At 48.1% G+C, this 19,188-nt stretch overlaps 1 protein-coding gene across 1 annotated transcript in view; it reads left to right on the top strand.

Moving 5' to 3' along the window:
- The window catches only part of SAMD12 (sterile alpha motif domain containing 12), a 344,079-nt gene that overhangs the window by 25,197 nt on the left and 299,694 nt on the right, over positions 1–19,188 (top strand). The window contains exon 2 of the mRNA XM_015417983.1: positions 9,038–9,216. Within this exon, the coding sequence (XP_015273469.1) occupies positions 9,038–9,216 (179 nt within the window). The remainder of the gene's footprint in view (positions 1–9,037; positions 9,217–19,188) is intronic.

The following is a 19,188-nucleotide window of genomic DNA, read 5'->3' as shown; positions in this document are numbered from 1 at the left end:
CCCTACCCTGTTCACTGCTTATTCTGTTCCTATGGCAACATTAATGGTAACTACATTTGTAGTGTTTACACACACCGCTCAAGACTGAACTCCTCCTCTTTCCTCTTAGTTTGTTTCAGCTGATAGGTCAAGATGGGTAGCCGTGCTAGTCTGTCTGTAGCAGTAGAAGAGCAAGAGTCCAGTAGCACCTGAAAGACGAACAAAATTTGTGGCGACTCATGAAAGCTCATGCCCGGCCAGAAATTTGGTTAGTCTTTAAGGTGCTACTTGGACTCTTGCTGTTTTGTTCTGGATGTTAACCTTAAGCTGAGGTAGAAACAGGCGGAGGCCTCAGCAGCCGTTGCTTTGTATGCAGAAGGCACCAGGTTCAATCCCCAGTATCTCCACTTGAAAGTATGAGGTGGTAGGTGATGTGAAAAACCTCATCCTGAGACCCTGGAGCCACTGCCAGCCTGAGTAGACAATACTGACCTTGATGGACCAAAATAAGGCTGCTTCTTGGGTTCAACCATTTCATACTGCAAGGACAGGATACCAATTAGAATGGTCCACCTTCAGAAGTGTGACACCCCAACTGGCGTACAGCTAGGGTAGTTGACCCATACTCACATAACAAGCAGTGACATGCCATTTTGCTTTGCATGGGGGGCCACTCCTCCAAGCAAGCAACTGAAGTGAGCACTCGGGCTTCTCAGTAAGGGGGAAGGTGGATGAGTAGGTTTTATGTCCACCATTGCTTCCCAGATTGCTCTGAAGCAGTGCTTACCAACCTGTAGTTGGGACCCAAAAGTGGGTCGCAAAGCCTTTGAAAGTGGGTCGCAGGCCAGCCCTCCCTAATGGCTGCCCATGCCCTTTACATTGCTCTCTTTCGATTCTTGGAAACCAAGATCTGTCCCTGGAAACAATATCTTCCATGTTATACATTAGCTGGTATCTTTTTCTTCACTGCATATACATGTTGATAAAGTGAAATGTGTGGTCACTACAGTGAATGAGAATCTTAGGGGAAATTAGAGGGAAATTAGAGGGAGCTATGGAGAAGAAAACAATAGGCACTGGAGTGTAACCTTCATATGCAATGCCTGTGTATGTCAGAATGCCATTTGAACATAAGAAGAGCCCTGCTGAATTAGACCAGTGGTCCATCTAGTCCAGCGTTCTCTCACACAGTGGCCAACCAGTTCCTCTGGATGGCCCACAAGAGGGCACAGAGATTGAGGCCTTCCCCTAATGTTGCCTCTTGGCTCTGGGATACACAGGATCAGTGCCTCTGAATGTGGAGGTTCTCCTCAGTTGCCATAGTTAATAGCCGTTGATAGACTTATTCTCCATGAATCTTTCTAATCCTCCTTTAAAGCTGTTTATTCCTGTGGCTATCACTACATCCCCTGGTAGCAAGTTTCACATTTTAATCACTTTCTCACTTGCTTGGGGTTCATAGTGGGGGCAGCTGCAATGTTTGTTGGTTTCTCAAAAACGTCTGGTTAGCTTCTGTAGAAAATGCAATGCTGAACTAGATGGGTACCAAGGTCATAGTTTGCCTAGGGCACCAAGAAACCTTGGGCTAGCCCTGGATGAGTTACCATGCCAAGTAAATTTGGACTTTTGGGTCACCATACTGAAAAGTTTGGGAACCTCTGCTCTGAAGTCATTCTCTGAGGCTCTGGAAGCATCATTTGGGCTCAGCTTGCTCCAAGCGTGTCTGACTGAGTACAGTCTTAGAGGAATTTCAGACAGGCGATATATTCCGGAAGAGGAACGGTTCCCAAACGGTTTCTGGTCTTTCATTTCAGACAGAACCGTTTGAGAACCGGTTCCCTTCTGGAATATATTTGTCATTTCATACACAATCGCTTCTGTCCCGTTTAGGAAACTTGGCTGAAGTGTTTTACCTGTCAACCACTTCCAAGTACTCCTCAGTTTCCTCTCCGGGTTCCGATGCGCTTTTCCCCGCCGTTTTTCACCCGCGCGAGCGATCTCCGGCTTTTTTAAAAAAACGTTTGCTTTATAGCGTTATAGCGCTATAGCGGAATAGCATTATATCAATCTCATTGGAATGCATGGAGTGTTTTGTTATACTGCTATAGCACTATAGTGCTCTAAAGCGAACGTTAAAAAAAAAAGCCGGAGATTGCCCGCACGGGCGAAAAACGGCAGGAGAAAATCGGGAAAAAGCGGTGCAGTCTGAAATGGCAAACCGCTTCAGATCCAGTTCTTTACCGGAAGGGGAAAGCCATGTGTGAAATGGCAGCCCTATACCGGTTCACTTTAAAACGGATCATTGCCGGCTTGAAATCGGGTGAAACTGGGTAATGTGAAATTCCCCTTAGTCTGTCTCCAACTCTCTTTTGTTTGCTGGAACAGCAGGTAGACATGGTGTCTGGTGGGTTTTTTTGTCTCTAGTGAAACACTGGTCTGAAGAGATGCTTACAGAATTGCTTCCTGGACTCCTTCCTTACCCTTCAGAGATTTCTAGTCCCATGGTTTACAAGAGAGCTGCAAAACAGGTTGGGAGATCTTGTTAGTGGAAGATGTGCTGAATCAGAACAATGCTACTATAGAGGCTGCTGGCGGAACTATGAGGTCATGGTGATGGTGACGGAGAAGAAAGCTTTGCAGCTGCTACTGTGTCAACAGAATTTCATGTAGCAAAATTCCTTAGGCTGGTCTGGGGTTTGCTTACACCTGGATCCAAACCACTGGAAATGGTGCGGTGGATCACTGTGATGCTTGAGCTAGCTTCTTTGTTGAAAAAAATTCTCTTATCTTGTCCAACTCTGAGGCTTGTTTTAAAGGAGATCCACTGAGGTACCAGAAGTGCCTTTTGGTCAGTATATCATGGGTAGTTTTGGGTTGTCCTCTATGGCTGATGCAGATAAGGTCCATGGAAGCTGTGAAAGCCACCACCTGCAAAACAGAACTTTGTCCTACCTGTCTAATAAATCTTGTCTGGATAAGATCATGGTTCCATTGCCCAGGACTGTCAATTCATCCCTGGTAAGAATTTTCCTCGACTCTTCAAGGACATGATGTGTGTAAAGTGCCACCAAGTCTTAGCCAACTTATGGCTACCCTGTAGGGTTTTCAAGGCAAGAGACTTACAGAGGTGGTTTGCCATTGCCTGCCCACCATTTCTTGATGGTCTCTCATCTAAATACTGACCAGGGTTGACCCTGGTTAACTTCCAAGATCTGGCAAGATCAGGCTAACCTAGGCCATCCAGGTCAAGGCCAAGGATGCAATAATAAGACTTTTATTTGAAAAGCCTTCCTTGACAAAGGATGTGTACTGGCTTGCAGGCTCTGAGTATCAGGTGCCAGAAGTCAGGTAAAGCAGAGTCTTCAGTCCAAGGTCAGGGGTCCAGAAGCCAGGAAAAGCAGTCATTCAGTCCATGATCAGGGGTCCAGAAGTCAGACACGGCATAGTCAATGGCTTAGTGTCTATTGTACACATTGTGCCCACACCTAACAACCTCTCTTGACTGGTTTTATAGCCCCATGCCTAAGGGTCATGCTTGCAGCCAGCTGCTTAGAAGCAATCCTGCAACTGCTCATCTTTGTTATCAGCAAGCAGCTGGCATTGGGCCAGGAGGTGTGCACTTTACCATCTTGTCTGTAGCTCTGTTCTCAGCCCCTGTCTGTGGTATTCTAAGGGTGTAGGTGACACTGGTTGGCTGGGAATGGCCAACTGAGGTTCACCTGCTGAGTCAGGTCTGGAGGGTATTGGTGGCTCTGCACCAGCTGTTGGCTGTGCATCCTGACAAGCCTGCAGCTCATTTTGCTGCTGGTCAGCTTCTGTTAACTCAAGGTTGGCTACAAGGGGCTCCTCTTCTCCTGAGCAGTCCTCTTCTCCTGAGAAGTCCTTGCTATCCGTGAGCCGTGGCTGACTCATGACAGGATGGTTTGGCCCATTATAAGCATAGGCCAAACTCACTGTTTTTTGGGCAGGGTGACAGAGAATGACCCAGGGTTCCATTTTGTCATTTATGTTGTTTAAAATTCAGTCAGGCCATTAAATGAGAACGTGGAGCTTTGGAGTCAGGTGTCACCAATATGCTGATGACCCCCAACTCTATATGATTGAGGTGGCAGATTGTTGAAATGAAAGAATGGATTGTACCATGTCAGATTACAGCGGCGGATTCTGTTTTCCAAAATGCTTCCTAAAATGGACCATTCTACCACCACAAAATCCGACTACCTCATTGCACTGTGTGTGTATACTAGGTCTGAGCCTATGATATCTCTGCCCTTCCTCTATCCCCCCCCAGATACATACACTATATATATTTTTTAACTTTCAGAACTATATGAAGTTGGTTGCTTGAAAGTTGGAGCAGGGGCAGTCTTTGCAATTCTGGAGTCCTGGGCCAAAGCCAAGAATGGGCCTCTACAGGAATCCTTTATTTCCACCCAACTCACTCTGAACAAGAATAAAGTGCCCAGTTCTCACAATGTACAGTCTGTGTTCTGACTTTGCTCTATTTTGTATCACCCCCCACACTGGACATTGGGGCTCCTCAAAAGCAATTTCCTGAACAATTACCCAGACTGCCCATAACTAAGACCACTCCAACTGTGAATTTAGACTGCCAGTTGTATAGTGTTGAACTAAGAGAGCAAAGTTCAAATTCCCACTCTCTGAGTGACCTTGGGACAATCATTCTCTCTCAGCCTTGGCTGCCTCACAGGATGGTTGTAAGAATAAAATGGAGGGAAGAATACACTGTCCTGAGCAGCTTGGGGGGGGGGAGGGGAGATAAAAATGTGATAGAGTTACGCAATCTGAGCAGAAAGATTAGTACTAAAGCATTTGATGATAACGTGCCAATATCTATATTATTACTTGCTGCATTCAGAAATGTAAGTGCTGAAAGGGCGGGAAGTGAAATCACACCTACATTTCCTGGAACCTGCCACATTTTACTGCAGCCTTTTCCCTCTCTCCCAGTCACTGCTCTTCTAACGGCTCAATGAGAGCCGGGAACTCTCTCTGTGTGTGTGTTAAGTGCTGTCAAATCGCTTCTGACTTATAGCCACCCTATGAAATAAGGATCTCCGAAACATCCTATTGTTAACAGTCTAGCTCAGGTCTTGCAAGCCGAGGGCCGCGGGCGGCTTCCTTGATTGAGTCCATCCGTCTCATGGTGGGTCTTCCTCTTCCCTAGCATTGCTGCCTTTTCCAGGGACAGGAATTGCAGCCATGCAATGGGTGAAGTTTTCCCACTGCAGCAGTCGGAGGAAAGCTGGGATTATTTTATTTTTTTGGCACCTGCTACCCTTAGCTTAGAGGGAACATTGGCTGGGATTATTATTTTTTTTGGCACCTGCTACCCTCCTCCTGTATAGATCTCGACCACTCTAAAGTCCTTTCCTTGATTCACTCTCCTTGCCTTTGATGACTTCCCTCCTTACATTTATTTTTCTTTTCTTCCTCCACCTTTTCCTTCCTAATTATGTTTGCCGTCACTGTCTGGCATGCAGGGGTGCCGTCTTAGTGATTCTAGGGCTCTGGTCAAAAGTCCAGAAAGAGGCCCCAGGATGACTGCATCCCAATCCCTTGCTGGGGACACCCCAAGCCCAAGTGAGTGGTGGGCATGGTGCCAGCTGCTGAGGCGGTAAACAGGCACTGGCAATGCTGAGCTGGTTGCCTGAGCTCCAGAGGAGGGGGGTATGCATGGTGGGGGGAGCCTCCTCTCCCTGTTCGTTCCCTACCGTCAGGGTGGTGGTGGCCCAAGGGCAGTTGGAACACTGCTCAGCCTAGGCCCCAGTTTGGTGCAGTGGTTAGGATCATGGACGCTAATCTGGGAGAACTGGGTTTGATTCCCCAACCCTCCCCACGCAGCTGCTGGTGTGACCTTGGGTCAGCCACAAGTTACTTCAGAGCTGTTCTCTCAAGGGCAGTTCTCCAAAGAGCTCTCTCAGCCCCACCTACTTCAGAGGGTGTCTGTTGTGGGGAGGGAAGGAGACTGTAAGCCGCTCTGAGACTCCTTCGGGTAGTGAAGGGCGGGGTATGAATCCAGTCTCTTCTTCAACTGCCTGAGTGCCTTGTGGCTAAGATCACTCATGAGTTTACCTCACTGTAACCCTGCTGGTTGTGGAGGAGCTGGGGTGAGATTTTGGAAACTGGGTCAGGAGGGCATGAGGGCGTTTGCCTTACACTGAATCGGACCTTTCGTCCATTGAGGTCATTCTTGTCAGCTCAGACTGGCCGTGACTGTCCAGGATCTCGGGAAGAGGCCTTTCACATCACTTACTATCCGGTCCCTGGGGGAGGGGCCGTGATCACTGCGGGGCTCCCTCCCGTCCCTCAGCAAATCCCTCCGGATGGGAGGGGAAGGGTGGCAGGCCAGCTGTCCCTTTCAGAGGCCAGTGTCCAAAATGGAATCTTGTCAGTGCAATTTCAGGGGGTGGTGGTGAGTTTCACCCAGCCCAGGAACAATACTTTGGGGTACTCTGGGGTAGTTTAGAGGTGAGGGTGTCTGTAAATGCCAGTAGAACAGGCTCCCCCTCTGATGCGAGGTATACCAGTGGGGTCACAGAGGGGAGGCCGGGAGAGAAAGGTTCCTGGCCTGCTTCCCTCTCCTTCACTACCAGGAGTGGCCCAGGAGGCTTACTTCCTCTTTTGGGGGCTGTGGATCCAGCAAAAACGGTAAACCCTTCATCAGATGTTAATGTGGGCTTGGGGCTGCCTGAGTGATGGCTGTCGTCATAAAACCGGCAGCAGCGGCTTCCACTTGCCGGGCAGCTCGTCAGTGGGGGATTGCCCCAGAGGGGGGCCCCATCCCAGCAGGGGCCCAGGGCGGCTTCCCCGCTTGCCCCGTGGCTAAGGCTGCCCCCGGGTTGGAGGTTTGAGGCTCCAGGTTTTACCTTCCACAAATGCAGTTTTTTTTTTCAAATCTGGCTAGAAATGAGGAAGCACTGGAGTGGATCAGGTAGAAGCCTGCCGAAATGGGCAACACAGACGTAGGCTGGGGATTCTCTCTCTCTCTCTCTCTCTCTCTCTCTCTCTCTCTCTCTCTCTCTCTCGCTTTAATTCTGTATTGCAGTTCTCTGCCAGGACTCTTCAATTTTCACTCCCCCTCGGTGAATTACTAACAGGAGCAGAGACTGTGAACCTCTTTGCTGGAAATGGAGAGAAAGTGGTTCATTAATTATACGGAAAGCTGTAAAAACACAGTGCAGACATCATGGGGGAGGGTGAAAACCTGGGCAGCACTTCATCTGAGAGGCCCTTGCCGTCGCACTGGGTGCCTTGAAGGCCTTTCTGTCTGCCTGCAAAGTTGCGGAGCCCTGTGTGTGTCTCTGTTTCGTACTCTGAAAATGCAGATTCCGGAGTAGGGTTGCTTGGTTGAGCCTGGCATCTAGCGAAGAGGTTGAGGGCAGGGCAGGGCAGTGGGGGGTGGGCAGTGATGCTGGCAGTGTTGCTACATCACTTCTAGGGTAGCTCTAGGAATCTAGGAACCGCCAGAAAGATCTATGGTTTCCTGGTAGACCGATGGTCTCCATGTAAGGCAGTTTCATGTGCTCAGAGTTAGGGGGTGGGAAAGGCTTAAGGCAGTGAAAAATCTTTAAAGGATCTCTCCTAAACTGTGCAGTGGGAGATAAATATAACAAATAAGTAAAATATCAAGGCTGCTGTATCTGTAATATTTGTTATAGATTAGAAGGCAAGGTCCTGTCATGGGCCAGAGTGGAGAGAAGGTTTGAATGCTGCAGGGATCGCCCATGAACCCATAAAACTGCCTTGTACTGAATCAGACCCTCGTACCATCAAAGTCAGTATTGTCTACCTAGACTGGAAGCAGCTCTCCAGGGTCTCAGGCAGAGGTATTGTAAACAGATCAGCCAATATCATAATGCCCCTATATAAATCAATGGTGCGACCTCATTTGGAATACTGTGTGCAGTTCTGGTCACCACACCTTAAAAAGGATATTATAGCTTTGGGGAAAGTGCAGAAAAGGGCAACTCGAATGATAAAAGGGTTGGAACACTTTCCCTATGAGGAAAGGTTAAAGCGCTTAGGGCTCTTTAGCTTGGAGAAACGACTACTGAGGGGTGACATGATTGAGGTTTATAAGATTATGCATGGGAAAGAGCAGATAGAGAAAGAGGTACTTTTCTCCCTTTCTCGCAATACAAGAACTCGTGGGCACTCCATGAAATTGCTGAGCGGTCGGGTTAGAACGGATAAGAGGAAGTCCTTCTTCACCCAAAGAGTGATTAACACATGGAATTCACTGCCACAGGAAGTGGTGGCGGCTACAAGCATGGACGGCTTCAAAAGGGAATTAGATAAGCATATGGAGCAGAGGTCCATCAGTGGATATTAGCCACAAGGTATAGATAGGGACTCTGGGGCAAGTGATGCTCTGTCTTCTTGGTGCTCAACAGTGGGAGGGCTTCTAGTGTCCTGGCCCCACTGGTGGACCTCCTGATGGCACTGGTATTTCTGGCCACTGTGTGATACAGAGTGTTGGACTGGATGGGCCTTTGGCCTGATCCAACATTGGCATCTCCTATGTTCTTATGTCTTTCATATCACCTGCTGCCAGATCTTTTAACTGGAGGCGCTGGAGGTTGAACCTGGGACCTTCTGCATGACAAGCCGATGCTCTACCATTGAGCCACAGCCCCTCCCTTGGGGGCCAAATTGCATTCCAGTGGCATGTCTGTTGTTTGGATCAGGGTTACCCAGTGCTGGGAGTAATAACTGAGGTTTGTACTCTGGTTATGTCGGAGAAAGTAAAGGAGTGGCAAAATCTGTCACCTTCAATGAATGGTTCTGGTGTTCATGGAGGAGGGGCTTCGATGGCTTTTCTTAGCCGCCTTCTAGCACGCACTTTCTTCATGCTGACCCACAGAAACCCATTTGCGTGTTACCGTGGCCTTGCCTGTGTATCCCTCCCATTCCTCTATGTGATGCTAACATGTGACAGGAAGTTCGGAACGAACAATCCAGTCTATCTGCGAGATGACCATTATTTCCTCTTTTTGACACTGGAAACTCATTGCGATTCCTCCCTGTCTCCCAGCTATCCACTGCAGCCTAAATCCAAATGGTATCGATCTCTCTGTCCACACGGAAGGCATTAACCTGCAGCTTGAAGGCGAGAGGGTGGAATCGTCCTCACTTAAGAAGGAAAACTCGTCGAAGTTGCCCGAGTCGAAAGGAACGCCAAAGAGGCAGCAAGTAGAGCCAGAAGCATCTAAGGTAGGGCATTACATGCTGGTACTTTAGAGGGGCTGCGGTGGCTCAGAGGTTAAAACGCTGAGCTGCAGACTGGAAGGTCTGTAGTTCAGCAGTTCGAGACCCGAGTGCCACGTGACGGAGTTTCTCTGGCCCATCTCCTGCCAACCTAGCAGTTCAAAAGCAAGAAATTGCAAGTAGATAAATAGGTACCACTTTGGTGGGAAGGTAACAGCGTTCCGTGCGCCTTGGTGTTTAGTCATGCCGGGCACATGACCATGGAAACGTCTTCGGACAGCGCTGGCTCTTCAGCTTGGAAACGGAGATGAGCACCGCCCCCTAGAGTCGGATTCGACTGGCTTTCGAGCAAGGGAAACCTTTACCTTTTACCTTACTTTACATTCAGGAGGGGGCTCCTGTTATTCAGTAGTAGAGCACATGCCTGTTTGGGAGGCTAAAATTAATTAGTCTGTGAAGGGAATGGCAGGCAAAGGTTTTTAGGGGACTGAAGGGCTTCTGAGAGATGCTGTGCAGAAAGGGAATTTATGGAGAGGGACCATTGCCAGCAATCCATGCGTAAACCATGCACAGATTTATGCTAATGTACTAAAAAGATTGCACAGGGAACCCCTGTGTGTATTAATTATTTATTGCCAGATTTCACATTAGGCGTTTCCTAAAAAAGGACCCACAACCGCCAGCATTGAACTGCAGAAACGTGTTATCAGTAATGCTATTGTGTATTTTCAGTTATGCAAAGAGGCTTTCTTACAAGCAGGGACCCACGAGAAACTCATGGGGAAATCCTTCACTGGTTCCTGCTTTGCCATCTGGCTTCTGATACCTGCCTCCAGCCACCTTTCTGGCTTATGATACCTGCACCATCTTTTCCTCTCACTGCAACCTCCTCCTCCTCTTCCTCTTTTCCTTCCATACCCTGCTTTTCCTCCCCCTTGCCCTCCCTGCAAACCTCTCTTTCCTTAGTCTTCTCACCAGGGTCATTTCGTAGACAAAGAGGTGCAGGAGCTCATTAGCATAACTCATTAGGATAACTTATTTGCATATGCCACACCCCCTAACATCACCGGAAGTGTGTCAGAAGGCAATACCCACCGCTCAGGCTCCACTGGACTATTTTGGATTGCTAGCTATTGGGGGAGGGGGAACGTGCAGATCTGCCCTCACAGAGGAGGGAGAGCTTGTACCTGAATAAAACAATAAAAGCAGCAATCAGAGTGGATTTACCTTGACAATGTTGCTCAGTTTAAGCATCTGCAGATGGGGCCGTGTTGCAACTTAGACATATCGATGCTGTCTCTTTGTTGATCTCTTCTTCTGATATGGTTGGTTCTTTAGTGGAGAGCCAGTTTGGTGTAGTGGTTATGTGTACGGACTCTAATCTGGGAGAACTGGGTTTGATTCCCCACTCCTCCACTTGCACCTGCTGATGTGACCTTGGGTCAGTCACAAGCCCTGGCACAGCTGTCCTTGAAAAAGAGCAGTTTGTGTCAGAGTTCTCTCAGCCCCACCCACCTCACAGGGTGTCTGTTGTGGGGAGGGGAAGGGAAAGGAGTTTGTAAGCCGCTCTGAGACTCCAAGTGAAGGGCGGGGTATAAATCTTCTTCTTAGTTATAAAAAGTCGTCGACCCCTGGGCTTGCATAAAATCTGGGGAAAAGCTGCTGTCAGTAACAATAATCCGTAAGACTGGTGGCCTAACTCACTTACCCTGCATACACGTAAAAAACAATTTGTGAACAGTGCACCGATGATTTTTCTTTGTAGGCCTGCTGAGCAATTCTTTTGTTGCACTGAACATGCGACTTGAAACCGCACAGTTATCCCGGTGCTATTCTATGGTTTTATTGTTATTTTTAAGTTTTATTTAATTTTGTCATCATACTACAAAACTTAACAAGGCTACATCCATTTTACAGTCATTAAGTTCCATGGTTCTATATTTAAAGTGGAAACACAGTGGTTTAAAGTGGGACAAGAATAGTGGGTAAATCCCTCCCATCAGGAGTCATGTCTGATCCTGAGACAGTTTGTTTCTTGGGTGGTGGGACTTGAATGTACTAATAGCCACACCCATTGGCCAGCTGTATTGGAGAGCGGGAAGAGGGCAGACACTCTCTCTTCCCTTTCTCTCCCGTGAGCAAACCTCCACTCAGGGGTCGTTTCGTAGAAAAAGAGCTAGGGGAACTCATTAGCATAACTCATTAGCATATGCCACACCCCCTGACATCACCAGAAGTGTGTCATAAGGCCACACCCCCTGACATCACCGGAAGTGTGTCATAAGGCCACACGCCCTGCCCCCAATGGTCCCGGCCCCCGCCGGCCTTGCAGCTCCACTGCCGAGCCCCATGAGGGGCCCGGCGGTGAACCTGCAAGGCCGGCGGGAGTGCAAAGAAGCCCCACGAAGGCCCTCCCTGGCCCCAGGTAGGCAGGGGTGGGGAGAGGCAGGGAGGAAGCAACTTACCCTCCCTCTTCTCCTGCCTCCTCCTGGCTGAATGAGGGCCGGAAGTAGGGCGGCCGGAAGCAGCGGGCGGGGCTTCATTATGTGCCCCCCGTACCTCACCCGGGAGAACTGCGATTCCCCGCGATCCCCCCCGAAATGACCTCTGATGATGGAAGACAGGAGGGCCTGGCATGATGTGGTCCTTGGGGTCGTGAAGAGTCAGACTTGACTGTGTGACTGAACAACAGTAAAGTTTTAATTTTAATTGCCTGTAAAATTGTTTGGCAGCCTTCTTTTACTCTCCCTTTATACTGCCTTGCTTACTGGATACTATCTGCAGTTTGGTGTTCTAGGATGTGGAATATATACCCAATCTTGTCAGCTCTTAGAAGCTAAGGGGGGTCAGTACTTGGATGGGAAAGTTCCGTGCGCCTTGGTGTTTAGTCATGCCGGCCACATGACCACGGAAACGTCTTCGGACAGCGCTGGCTCTTCGGCTTTGAAACGGAGATGAGCTCCGCAACCCTAGAGTCGGATTCGACTGGCTTGCGAGCAAGGGAACCTTTACCTTTACCTTTAGAGTTGGAAGGGGCCATGCAGACTATCTAGTCCAACCCCCTGCCCAATGCAGGAGCAGCCTAAAGCAGCTCTGACAAATACTCATCCAGCCTCTTCTTGAAAGCTGTCAGCAAAGGGGAGCGTACCTACCACCTCCCTAGGCAGCTGATTCCACCTTTGGACCACTCTGACCATGAAAAAGTTTTCCCTAATATCCAGCCGATACCTTTCTACATGTCATTTAAAATTGTTGCTTTGTGTCCTATCCTCTGCTGCCAACTGGAACAGCTCCTCGCCCTCCTCCAAATGACAGCCTTTCAGATATTTAAAGAGAGCAATCATGTCCCCCCTCAATCGCCTCTTCTCCAGACTAAACATTCCCAGGGCCCTTAGCCTTTCCTCGTAGGGCTCAGTCTCCAGACCCCTGATCCTCCTCATCACTCTCTTCTGCACCCTCTCGATTTTGCCCACATCCTTTTTGGAGTGAGGCCTCCAGAACTGCACACAGTACTCCAGGTGCAGCACTGCACACAATGCTCCAGGTGTGGCATAAGCTACCCTGATCCCACTTGTGGGATAGGGTGGGGTATAAATTTAATAAATAAAATTCATCATCATCATCATCATCATCATCATCATCATCATCATCATCATCATCATCATCAATCTTGGGAATAAATTTTCCCAGAATTGAAAATGGCTTCCGGGGGGAGGAGAGGACAGGTAAAATCCTGGATCATTGGTGCTTTTGGCTGGTGTTTCGTGGGATTGAAGCTGTTAGTTCTTCCTTTGAAACCGAAGTCTGTGCATTCATGCAGGTTGTATGCGTGTTCATTGTAATGTGTGCACAGGCCTTTGGGCAGCATCCCATGTTCATTAGAGGCTCCTGAAGTGTTTGCCGTCCTGTGGAAGATCTTGGTTTCTCAAAAACCCAGTATATAGAATTTTTTTTTGTATGTAAAGCTTTAAACTGTGTGTGTGACAGACAGAGAAAAAAGTGCTCCATGTCTGAGGCATCGAACGCATTTGTTATGAGGGCTGGATCTGACATAGATGTCATTTTTGTTGGCCCGGGCCATGTTTGCCATAAAATGTAATGCCAGGTACTGGAGGTATAAACTTTATAAAGGACACAGACAAAACCAATTAACAATATTTTTTTAAACTCAAAATACAAACAAAAGCATTTGGTTTCTAGGAGTTAAACCAAATGATTTACTGGGGAACCCGCAAAATCCCCCATAAATGTATTTAATCATATACAAGACAAGTTTTCCCCCCAAGGGATACCATAAAAGGGGAAGTACCTTACATTTCCATACATACCAGTTGCTTGTGGGCTGGGTAAGAGCCCTGGCCCCCTGGCCTTATGTTTGACACCCCTGCTCTACATATCCGGTTAAAAAGTGTTCAGATATCCATCCTGCTGGCGTGGACGTAAAATGACAGACTGACTTAAGGAAAACAGAGCTCCATTTGGAAAAGCATCTGGCGACTTGCAGCTTGAATTTCGTATGCATAAATATTTGAGTGTTTTCCCTGCATTTTTAGTAATATTAGTTGTTTACGAGTGAATAAATGCCTTATGCTGTTGTTTAACATCAGTTTGTGTGCATCTTGAACAAGGTTTCTCCAGGTTTTGAATCTGTGCCGTTCAAGCCTCCCACTTTCCCAGCCACTTGGTCCTCCGTGCCAGCCTCAAAGGGGAGGGCATGGCTGATGGAACAGAGACAATTCTGTACACTCAACAGACTACTCAAGTGTGCTTTTCAATGTGTAAGAACCACAGGTCCTCTTATAGCCCTTTCCCCCTTGCAATTAATTCAGGATTGCTCCCATCCCAGTTATTTTATTTAGGGTGCCATCGGCATTACTCGGATAGATCAGAGCAGGAATTATAGTGACATTGCAGATACCTTCAGGTGAGTAGCCGTGTTGGTCTAATGCAACAGAACAAAGTTTCAGTCCAGCGGCCGCTTTAAGACCAACAAAGTTTAATTCTGGGTATAAGCTTTTTTGGCATGCATACTTCATCAGATACTTTTACGTATTCTTCAGATTCTTCAGGCATCTGAACAAGTGTGCACGCACATGAAAGTTTATACCCAGAATTAAACTTTGTTGGTCACGGGACTCAAGACTTTGTTCTGTTGCAGATATCTGTATATCTATGTGGTGGTGGAAAGCGCCATCAAGTTGCAGCTGACTTACAGCGACTCCTCATGGGGTTTCCAAGGCAAGAAATGAACAGAGGTTTGCCATTGCCTGCCTTTGTATAGTGACCTTGGTCTTCCTTGGTGGTCTTGCATCCAAGTACTAATGAGGGCCGACCTATGGGTTAGATTTAAAAAACTCTTCTAGTGGTGGATAAGGCAGGTCGAGGTCGCCAGAATAACTATGCTGACGTTCGTGGTACCAGCATGAGCAAAAAGGGAGCGATGGCGCAGGCAGTAAAACGCCTGCTTTAACAACACTTGAGCAGCCACTATGGCTGTTCGAGACCCACTGCGGCCGGGGTGAGCTCTCGACCCTAGTCCTAGCTCCCGCCCACCCAGCGGCTCAAAAGCAGAAAGTAATTATAATGCGAGTAGATAAATGGGTACCTACCCTTAGAAGGGTAGGGGGCATCCTCCTCTAGCAAGGTGTGTGGAGGAGGCGACAGCAACAGTGATGGCGGCAGCGGCGGCAGCAGGACACCGGCTGCAGTGGAGTACCAGCGGTGGAGGCAGCGTGGCGTGGCGACGCGGCGGCAGCATTCAGCAGCAGCAGGTCCAGAGGAGTGATCCCTGGTGGCCAGCGGCAGGAACATCAGGTGGCTGTCAGCAGAGGTGAAGATGCATGATGACGTCATCTACAAGCGCGGTGGAGCCTGAGGGATGCAGCCGAGGCCGGAGGAGGATCGTGTGCCGGCTTGCCAGAGCGCCAGAAGGAACATCAAGCCAATGGACTGCCGGGAATTGAGCCAAGCCGAACCGAAGAAACACCAGCCTCCACCTGGGTGTCGGTAGGCTGTCCCATCCCCAGTACAATGTGGCCTAAAGTTAGGGTGTAATGTGCTTGGCACCTCCCCATGTAAACCGCACAGAGACCCCCAAGGGGGTTAGGGCGGTATATGAAATTGAAGGTAATAAATAATAATAAATAATAATAAAATCCTTTTGGGGCAGTGGCTGTAATAAGGAGGGGAATTAGGTGAGGTTGAGTGAAACAGCTGGGTAGATCCAAGCTTGTATCTATAATCTGAGCACCAACAGAAGAGTAAACTGGCATTCAAAATGGTTGGAGGCTTTTGTGTCTCACAGCTTCTGAATAACACTGGGCAAAATGCAGCCAGAATTGAAACAAAAGTGAGATTTATACATTCGGAAATAAGCTTAGGCATATAAGGCACTGAAATAAAACAGAGATACAGTTTTAATAGGTTTCCTAACGAAGACGGTGAAAGCTATGCAGGACAGGTGTCTGGACCAAGGGCGGTCCCTCTCCCGCTCTCAGGTGCTGAACTCACAGCCAAAGTTCTGATCCTTACAACAGGATGCTTAGTATTGAAGAGTCCCAAGACATTATGTCAAGGTTTCTGAAGAGCGAAGTTCCACCTCCTAGATGTGTTGAGAATTTCTGTATGGAAAACAAAATTTGCACAAGGAACTTGTTCATTTTTGTTCGAATGATTGTCAACAATTAGGAATGCTGGCCTCCAGGTGGGACCTGGAGGTCCCCTGGAATTACAGCTCCTCTCCAGACTACAGAGATCAGTTCCCCTGGAGAAAACGGCTGCTTTAGAGGTGGACTCTATAGCACTGTACCCCACTGAGCTCTCTTCCCTCCCCAAACCCTTTCCTCCCCAGGCTCCACCCCCCAAATCTCCAGGAATCTTCCAACTCAGTGTTGGCAACCCTACCGATAATACTGCATGATGTTGGGTCTGCTGGCATGTCAGACAATCAGTAGGCTAACTCAGACTTGTTTTTCACATTTGGAGTGCAGTTGGACCGGCGGTTTTTCATGTGGCCCATGGCAGAACCTGGATTGCATCTTGGTTTCTGGTCTTGGATTTACAGTCTTATAAGTCCTCTTTCTTTAATGAGATGGAGATTCCTTTTTAATTTATGACAAAATGCAGTACCATATGATGAACGGACTCCTGTGATTCTCTCCAGCTCTTCTAATTAAGTCCCTTCTAGGTCTAATATTGCCATTCGTTACCCCTGGGATTCATCAAAATATTGCCATGGCGGGGCAGGGGAACATGCTAGAGGAATATTTCCTTTTTCTTCTTACATATCTAATTGGTCTGAGTTTGAGGACTGGCGATTTTCAGTTAAGGTTCACGAGCATGTGTCGTTGTTTCTAGTTTACGTTTTGTTTTTGTGTTGTAAATTGAATTTTTAAAAAAAAAAAAAAAGAGAGAGAATGTGTTCTGGGTCAAATGGGCACAGTTAACCCTGAAGGGGCAGAGGACTCTTCAGAAGCCAGTTACAGAAAGCCTGCTAGAGGAAGCTACTCATGTTCACAGCCTGAAAGTAGTGTCCCAGCGGTATAGCCCCATAGTTCAGTACCAGAGAGCATCCCACCATCCACCTTGCCCCCACCGTCTCCAGAACCATTGGAGCCCAGACAAAGGAGGGTTTGACATGAGATGTTGGAAAGATGGTGGAGTGCATGATTAGCAGCCCAGTGACTCCTGGGTGCAGACAGTGAGGATGGGTGTGCACGTTGCCTGCATGATGCAATCCAGCTGCAAGAAGAGTGTCTCTGTTATAAAGGGCAGGGGGGTGGGGAGAGTGGCTGTGGACATAATACATTATGACGGACCCCTGCTGCTTCTTTTCTGTGAGGCAGATTTCCCCACCAAAACACTGTTCCCCATTCTTTCTGAGCAGCCTCTTAGTAGCTTGTTTCTATTATAGAATTATAACTTTCTGCATGTCCCACCTTGTGGTAGAGAAGTTACTTGGCTTTTGCCCAGGCCAGAGATTTATTGTAACCCAGCAGTAGCCCTCTTATAAATCCCTTTGGAAATGACACTTGACACGGAGTAAAGTTAAAACAAAAAGGTTGATTTTATTGAACAGGCATAGTTGAACCAGCAATAGGGCAGGGGATGAGAAGTTGAGGTAACTCTTGTTGATGATACAAATTAGAATATTTTGACGGCTTCCGGTTTATGGCGACACGCAGGCAGACGCATCTCCCGAACGTCCCGGGGATGCAATCTGCACACCAGCATGTAGGAGGGGGGGTGACAGGTCGCGAACCCCCCCCCCCCCGGAGCCTTGGTAAAAGGCTCCTAGCCAGGGGGCTTTTGAGAGGCGACCTCTTTGCCGGTGCGATGCCGGAGAATTAAAGTGCTCCTCTGCCCCGAAGGTCCTGCTGCTGAGTGTCCACATGGAATTAGTGCTGCTGACCGGGACAAGCAACGGAGATCGGGCGAGAAAAAACGATGCCGAGTGTGGCCGGCTGGCCAGCCACAAACTGTGAGTCGGGTTGAAGCGAGCATGAAGATTTAAAAAGAAAGCTGCCCCCCTTAATGAGCGACGAAAAGTGAGCGGGGGAGGGGCCCCTCCCAAACGCATAAACGAAGACCAGAGAAATAAAGAGGGGGGAGCGGAAAAATAAGCGTCTAAATCTGTTTTAAGAGACTTACCAGAGCGCAGATAAGCGTATGGGTGAATATCAGAGACTTTAGCAACTCTTAGAAAAGTAAATAATCCAAAAAGATGGCAGGGAAGAAACCAGATAAAGTCAAACTGATGAAAGCGAAACTAGTGGGCAGTCCTCGAACGGAAGAGACCACTGAGCTTTCTAAACTCTGGATGAGATGACTAATATTAAGCAACAGTTGTCAACAATTGGGCAGAGTTTGGCTTCACAGCAGCTACAATTGACTAAATCTTTAAATGCAATGAAGCAAATGGCAGAGAAGGTGAAGGAAATGGACGCCAATACTAAAAAAAGTCAAGAAAAAGGTGCAAAGGGTCCGGTTGATGGCAGCACGCTAGACAGTCACATCTCCCGGTCCCGGGAATGTGGTCTGTGCATGGCGGGAAGGAGGGGGAGCGCTGGCCCGTTACCCCCCCAGGGAGCCTGGCAGAAGGCTCCTAGCCAGGGGACTTATGAGGAGTCGCCTCTTCGCCTACGTGTTGTGGGTGAATTGAGGTGCTCCTCCGTCCCAATGGTCCTTCCTGCGCCATGCCCGAATGGGACCTAGTGATGCTGACCGGAGCAAGTGTAGGAGATCGAGCGGATGAAATGAAGTAAAGCGGGGTCGGAAGACCAGATATGAACGTGAGTCTGACTGAGCGAAACGACAGTTAAAGAGAAAAAGAAAGCTCCCTACCCCATATGGAAAATGGAGAGAGAAGTGGGAGGGGAAGGGACGCCTCCTAACCACATTAACTTTTGAGTGAATCGAGGGGGAGGAGCGGAAGAGAAGGCATGCATAACTGTTAAGAAATACTTACCAAGGCGAGTTCAGGCGTTTGAGCGCATATTCAGAGACTTTCAAAATATTTTCCAAAGTAAACAACTGAGAAAGATGGTGGGGAAGAGGATGGAAAAAGAGAAACTGAGAGCCCTAAACCGGAAGGAGCCAACAAGCTAGCAAAGACTTTGGCAGAATCCATGCGCCCTCTACTGGACCAAATGAGTAACCTCAAGGATCAGATGTTGAAAATGACTCAGTGCATCACCACACAGCAGACACAGAAAACCGAGACCTTGAAAATGATGAATGAAATGGCTGAAAAGGTGAAAGAAGTGGACGCCACTGCACAAAAGGTGAAAAAGAAAGTTCAAAAGCTGACACAGATAACCGAGACACTTAAAATGATGAATGAAATGGCTGAAAAGGTGAAAGAAGTGGACGCCACTGCACAAAAGGTGAAAAAGAAAGTTCAAAAGCTGGAAAAGAAGCAAGTTTCTACGGAAGATCAACTGCTACAATTACAAATGGAAAAGGCTAATATGATCCTTC

Source organism: Gekko japonicus, unplaced genomic scaffold (assembly GCF_001447785.1).
Source record: "Gekko japonicus isolate JY-2015 unplaced genomic scaffold, Gekko_japonicus_V1.1 scaffold1054, whole genome shotgun sequence".
NCBI classification, from domain to species: domain Eukaryota; kingdom Metazoa; phylum Chordata; class Lepidosauria; order Squamata; family Gekkonidae; genus Gekko; species Gekko japonicus.
This window is presented reverse-complemented; position numbering and strand designations above follow the sequence as displayed.